Source organism: Electrona antarctica, assembly GCF_951216825.1.
Source record: "Electrona antarctica genome assembly, chromosome: 9".
Lineage (NCBI taxonomy): Eukaryota > Metazoa > Chordata > Actinopteri > Myctophiformes > Myctophidae > Electrona > Electrona antarctica.
This window is the reverse complement of record NC_136790.1, coordinates 21,392,670-21,399,892: the sequence shown is the minus strand read 5'-3', so window position 1 is coordinate 21,399,892 and position 7,223 is coordinate 21,392,670. Positions and strand designations below refer to the sequence as shown.

Here is a 7,223-nt window from a genome sequence, read left to right as displayed (position 1 = left end):
TATAACCTTTTCTGTTCATGTCATTTTAATTCAATATTCTGGTTGGGGCGGGCAAGTATTTGTGTTCAAAGAAGAAGAAACTCTTTAAAAATAGAGAAATGGAAGCGCTGCAGGAATCAGTTAGTAGTGGCTCTTAGATGGGTGCTCTTTGGTGATACAGGTAGGTCCATAGACAAAAAGGGTATATTTCCTTCAAGTTGTACTGTTTAATTTCCAAAGGTGTAAATTGCAGACTTGCAGACTTTGGTGAAAAAAGATCTATATCATTTATTGATGAGCAAGAAGAAACTTTGTCTCAAATTAGGACTTCTATCTTCACTAGACATGAGTTTGATTGATTTCACATCAAGTTAGACATAGTCAGATATAAAACACAAACAACACAAAACCGTATTACAGTAAACGAGTAATTACATTTTATTAAAAACAATTACATAGATGAGCTAGGGAGATTTAAGAGCAGGTTATTAAATTGTCCATACTGGGGATATTGGGGCTTTTTTCTTGTTTTAGCTCGAGCAGAAAGCAGTTCCCATCAATAGCCTTAAAAATATATTGGTCAACACCGCCACCTCGTGACTAATGTAATAAACTGCATACTGGCGTAAGGTTTCCGGTGTTATGGCGACCAGCAGCAGCTACGACGCTGTTTCAGTGAAGACAATGAGAAGCGGCTACTTCAGGTATATAACTTCAATTTACATTTTTTCTGCAACAAACGTGCTATTAAACTTTTGTTATGTATGCATTCTCGGGTGAATATTGAGACGAGGGTGAAATGTCTGGGTCAGTCGGAGACGGGCTGCAGTTAATTGAACGATGCCACCGAGCTAAATAAAATACACTGTGATATTGATGGTGTAATATGATAATAAAACGAATTACAGCCATGGTTGTTCGTCCTGTTTAAATGCAGGTCTCGCTGTGTGACCCCGGGGCAAAATGCGGTGAGATATATTATATTTTAACGTTTAATTGACCTTCATCGCGTAAAAGTTTCGAGTCGAACTCGTGCGCATGCAGCAGCAGCTGCAACGTGCACAGCAATTAAGAGTTCAACTGTTTAATTGTCTGACTCTCCCATCACTTCAAAGCGAACGTTTTCTGCCGTGTTGTTTCATTCCACACTTCAGCAAACACAAGTTTGTGATACATTTAAGTCAGAGGAGTGGAACTGTAAGTCTGTCTACAACATTCTCCCAATGCTGTGGAACTCAAAGCCCACATGTATTCAGCAGCAGCTGCAGCGCAATTGGCTGCTCCCATGGGTAAATATGCTCAATCGCCACGACTGATTTCAGTAATTTTCTACTAGATGTAAGAGTATTAGCACGTGTCCACCAACTCATATAATAAGGTACTTAAAGTTTCAATCTGCAATTTTCATCATCTGGTTGGCTGCTGTAGGCCTATGTAGAACACTATTCGAACACATTTAGGATGATAATAGCCTACCTAAGCATCCTAATTTTACATCAGTGGTTCTCAAACTTGAATTCAAGGACGCCCAGAGCTACAGAGTGACCCCCTCAAGGAACCCTGGCCTGCAGGGTCCCACTTTGAGAACCACTGCTCTTCATAATATTATTAGTGCTAATTGTGTAAGGAAACAGGGCCAGTGTGGGGGAGTCTTTCACACAAAAAGGTTGAAATCGTGAGATTTGTTTTCTGCTTTCATCCCTGTGCTCCAGGGAATAGATTGGAGTCAGGCAGGGACCTGTAATAACCAGCTAGTACGTGTTTCAGTCAACACAACTTTCTGCCCATCACAGATTGGTTCTCTCTAGGTCCGTTGGTTTGTAAAGCAGAAAACGTGGCAAAACATGCCTGGGTGGTTTCCCATGCACTCATGCTGAGTCACATGAAGTAGAGATATACAATGTAGGCATTTAGCAGACGAGTGATTTACAGTAAGCAAGAACAACACATCAGCAATACATCAAATACATAGAAATAGTCATCAAGGATTACATAAGTAAGCTAAGAACCTTCAACTTAACATCCGTCTAACAGTAGAATATCTGTACAATGAAACTATGAGTGTACACTATAGAGTGCTATGTTATTGTCTACATGCTATCTAATTTACATAAGTTTAGCCTATGCATATGTTTGTAAGGTTGTCGAGGCTAGTGCAACTGCTACGGCACATGATGTACCAATACAATCTTTTTCTTCCCGATACCGATTCAAATAACTTGCGTATCTCTGTCGATATTGAGTACCGATCCGATACCGATAATTCATTCCGATAATTTAAAAATGATCTAGGACAGTGGCTCTCGCCTCTAAAAGTGTGGTCCAGGCCGGGACTCTTTGGGTTCCTTGAGGGGGTTCCAGATGGAACCTTACAGGTTCGTATCTCTGAGAGCTGGGGGACCATTGATCTAGGAATAAATAGTAAATTAATCATGTAATAGCAACAGTAAAGTACAGTTCAATACAAGGTCTGCTAAGAGGATTTTAAACCCAAGAAAGCATATTGCCTTGTTTACATTGGGGTCCTTCATACTCAATTCACCAAAGTGCAACATCAAATGAAGCATTCAAAAGACAAAGTAATACAGTGTGGCAGCTGCATGAGTAGCACTCACATTGCAATGTCAGCCTGATTTCTTTCTAGCTAGTTTCTAATATAACAGTTCCCTGGTTAAAATTAATATATCTCTGTGGTATGCATGCATTGATTGATCTTGGCCACATACACACTTTGCCTTGGTCACATCTCTCTACCGACAAACACTTTTTGATGTCTGGTTTCCCCTATCTCAAACAATGTGTCTCTCAAACAATGGTAGGAAAAAGGTCGCTAATATTTCCTGCAACAGGACCTCTCCTATATGGTGCTCAGATCCGCCCGGGGCATTGGTTCCCACACACGCTGACTGACTAGCCTGCACCCACATGCTTGTGAATTGTGGCATTCAGCTCTCAAGTCAACACAAAATTACAGAGCGCAAGACTGACTCCCTCTCTGTTCCTCCTTACACACAGGGTGCTGTGAAGCGAGAGGTGCTGCTGGTTATCTCACATGCTTGTGCGCAGCCCTGACTATGCTGCTGCTGGTAGCACTGGGCATAGTCTGTTCTTCCACTGTGGTTGCCGCCAAGGACACTGAGGAGACTGACCACAAACCACCAGCAGCACCGCTGCTCAACTACAGCAGTCTGTCCCTGCCACCAGAGCATATACCCTGCTTCCTCCGCAACAACAAGAGAGTGGCCAAGCTATGCTGCCAGGACCCACTCTGCCCTTTTAAAGTAAGATATGCACTGTTGAGTCGTGGTCGTCAACCCCCCCCCCCCCCCTCCCCCTTTCCCCCTTTCATGTTTGTCAGTGTAGTGTAATTATCCAGCTTGTTCCTTTGGGGGTTTGCTGTTCATTAGAGCTGGTGTCAATTAAAGGAAAGGAAATAGGCTTGTAGCAGCCATTAAAGTCATTACACGTTTGTCCTGGGAAAACTTGATGCTCCACAGAATAGGAATTGATGAAAAGAAGAAAGGTGGGTGCGGCAATGATGGATGGAGGATCATCTTATGTCGGCTGCTGTACATTTTATGGTTTTAACTTGGAGCACTACAATAAAGTTTAAATCTCTTGGAAGAATAGACAAACATCTGTTTTAACTGGCTCAGACTCAGAACACCATTTGGATGTGGCTTGCCTTGCTGTATCACAGATCATCTGTGAAGCACATAATAGCTTACTAATTAGTAATTACATTTACTTTAATTAGAAATTAAAATTACTAATTAAATTTGTCAATTTAAAAAAATTGACAAATTTCAGTGGTTGTTTATTGGGAAAAGCCCTTAGTTGTTGCTAGATCTAGTATACTTTTGTTGTCTAGTATACTTGGCTCCCCCTCCTTTTCCTTTTTTCCCAAATTGCTTTGCCAAAATATAGTAGGGGGAGCATGCTGTGGAACCAAGGTCAAAGGTTGTGTGAAGTCTGTTAAGTGCTCAGGCCTCGATGGCGCAGTAGGCAGCGCGTCAGTCTCATAATCTGAAGGTCGTGAGTTCGAGCCTCACTCGGGGCAGAGTTTTTACTTATAAATGTATGTCAACATGCTTGGGTAGGAATTTGTTTCAAAGGTCAAAGGTTGTGTTAAAGGACCACTTCACCACTTTTCAACCTATCTTCATATAATAGGTCCTCACTAATAATCATGATAAAATGGCATGATTATTTTCTACTCAGTCTGTGTCTCATAGGAGGGCTGTGGGCAGTTCAGAAACCCGTCCACCAGTGACATCATCGTTAGGCAGATTTTTTTAACAAGATTTTTTTACAAAAATGTTTAGATTTTCATTATCGTGAGAACGATGGCTTCCATTTTTGCATTGCAACTTTTCAGGACTAGAAAGCCCACATAGTTGAAAAGAATTGTGCCATTTTATCATGATTATTAGTGAAGACCTATTATATGAAGATAGGTTGAAAAGTGGTGAAGTGGTCCTTTAAGTCTATTGAGTGCTCAGGCCTCGATGGCGCAGTAGGCAGCGCGTCAGTCTCATAATCTGAAGGTCGTGAGTTCGAGCCTCACTCGGGGCAGAGTTTTTACTTATAAATGTATGTCAACATGCTTTGGTAGGAATTTGTTTCAAAGGTCAAAGGTTGTGTTAAAGGACCACTTCACCACTTTTCAACCTATCTTCATATAATAGGTCCTCACTAATAATCATGATAAAATGGCATGATTTTTTTCTACTCAGTCTGTGTCTCATAGGAGGGCTGTGGGCAGTTCAGAAATCCGTCCACCAGTGACATCATCGTTAGGCAGATTTTTTTAACAAGATATTTTTACAAAAATGTTTAGATTTTCATTATCGCGAGAACGATGGCTTCCATTTTTGCATTGCAACTTTTCAGGACTAGAAAGCCTGCAGTTTCTATTAGCTTGGATTCCCCATCGATGATGTCACTGGAGGATGGTTTCTGAACTGCCCACAGCCCTCCTATGAGACACAGACTGAGTTGAAAAAAATTGTGCCATTTTATCATGATTATTAGTAAAGACCTATTATATGAAGATAGGTTGAAAAGTGGTGAAGTGGTCCTTTAAGTCTATTTAGTGCTCAGGCCTCGATGGCGCAGTAGGCAGCGCGTCAGTCTCATAATCTGAAGGTCGAGAGTTCGAGCCTCACTCGGGGCAGAGTTTTTACTTACAACTTTGAAAGCTGTAGGAAGTGTACTTGTAGTCTCATGTTGTTAAAGTTGTGAATTCAAGCCTCATGGTAAGGCTGCACAATTATGGTTAATATGATAATCATTAGTACGTTGCATAATGATACAATTATTAACTACTATAAAACCTATACTTGTACGTTGTACATCAAATAGAGAAAATATCTGATCTACAAGCTCACAACATTGCGATGCATTGTGAGCTTGAAGATTGCCTATTTCTTTACAAATGTTCTCCTATTTTCTTTTGCTGAATTATTCGCCTGTTATAACCAAGCGCCACAGTTCCGCTCTTCAGAATTAAGTCAATAGGAACTTGACTTGCCTACACATGGTTTTATTACCTTAGTAACTTTTGCATAAAGACTTTATGATTTCAATCGCTAGCTTCAAGTTTTATTCTTTTAAAATTATGGTCCCATTCTTTTTTCTTTTTTTTTGATGATAAAGAAGGGTGTGCTTCCGGCCGGGGTGTGGTTACCTTGTGATTAGTCTCGCGTTGCCAGGCAACTATTCCACAATCTCCGAATGCTATGTCTGGAAATACACCTGAATCTGAGTAGCCTAAAGCCCTAACCTTTGGGCCATTGAATTCCATGCGTTGAATCACTAGGGTCAACGTGGGTCAACGTGCAACAAGACATATCACACTGCAGGGACAACGCTAAAACCGTCTTGACCCTTTCGTGTGGTTAGGGCTTAAGGAAGCTGCCATTTATGTTCATGAAAATATATTTTACTTTTTACTTTCTTTTTATCTCAATTTCTGCTAAGCAGCAAGCTAATATATGCTTAGATGTTTTCGATTTATATTAGGATAAGTTTGCGCGACTGTAAAGACACAACAGAAGTGGGGAGGAGGCTTCACTTCCTCTTTATCGCTTACTCATGATCAGAGCTTCCGTGCTCCAGACTGTACGACGGAAGCATTTGAAAATTGAGAGTCTGGCAATGCGAGACTACATTGTGATTGACCAGACAAGTTTACGGGGGTTCGACTGAGTACCACCCCTCGCTCCACTTCCCATCCAATAGCATTCATTTCCGGGTCTGTAGAAACCAGCGTCACAGTCCCCTTAGGCCAGGGGTCTTCACTTCAACAGAGTGTCCGGGACCCCTAGATGGGTCCTCAGAGTTACTACAGGGGGGGTCTCAAAATCCTTTTGTATTAGTACATTTTATTTTATTTTCATGCATTATTCTGAGGGGAGCATTAGCCGAAAATAGCAGATCTACAAGCTCACAACACGTTGCACTCGCAATGCGACATGTTGTGAGCTTGTAGATCATACTGAGAGTTTTAATTTAAATGTCTGAAAATACACTGATGACAGTGCTGTCTATGAAGCTATCGATGAAATCTATGAAAACGTTTAATCTGTAACGCAATTATATACAATATGTAGTGGGGGTCCCTGCTTCATCTCTCTATGAATCTAACATGGTTAAAATGGACTTTTACAATGGGTTTGTATAGGAAGGGGGCGTGTCTGATACAATGAATATCAGAAATCTAAATACTGAATCAAGCAACTTAAAAAAACTGTCCAGGGTGTTCATGAAAGCCTGAGTAGACGATGAAATGACCCAATTTTGTGTTTAAAGTGAATCTCCCCTTCAATGTTCCTAAACAAAATGTCATTCCCTGAAGAAGACCTTACAGGTCGAAACGTTGGTTTCTGTTAATAAACTTCCAGCATCGTGGCTATGAGTGTGCAGCCTTTTTCTTCTTTTTCATTGTAGCGCCTCATTAATATTGGTGTGCTCCCTTCTCCTGCCTAAACAAAATGAGCCCACAAACTCAATACTGTACGTTTGATGGAAATTGCGTCCCAGATTAGAAGACTTCATAATATTCACCGACTGCTAGATCTAGGCCAGGTTTTCACTGTTTTTCTTTTTTTTTTCATACCGAGCCAGCTCGAAAAACACCATAAATTGTGTCTGATAATATTGTCTCACTGTCTCTCCCTCTCTCACTTTCTGTCCATAACTCTCTGCCACACACACACACACACGCACGCACACGCACACGT

At 41.0% G+C, this 7,223-nt stretch overlaps 1 protein-coding gene across 1 annotated transcript in view; it reads left to right on the top strand.

The window, feature by feature from the left end:
- Window positions 1-644: 644 nt before the first annotated feature.
- eogt (EGF domain-specific O-linked N-acetylglucosamine (GlcNAc) transferase) overlaps window positions 645-7,223 on the top strand; it is a 281,129-nt gene continuing 274,550 nt past the window's right edge. Inside the window, exons 1-2 of the mRNA XM_079510866.1 lie at window positions 645-683; window positions 2,995-3,260. Coding sequence (XP_079366992.1) covers window positions 3,054-3,260 — 207 coding nt within the window. The 5' untranslated portion in view covers window positions 645-683; window positions 2,995-3,053. The remainder of the gene's footprint in view (window positions 684-2,994; window positions 3,261-7,223) is intronic.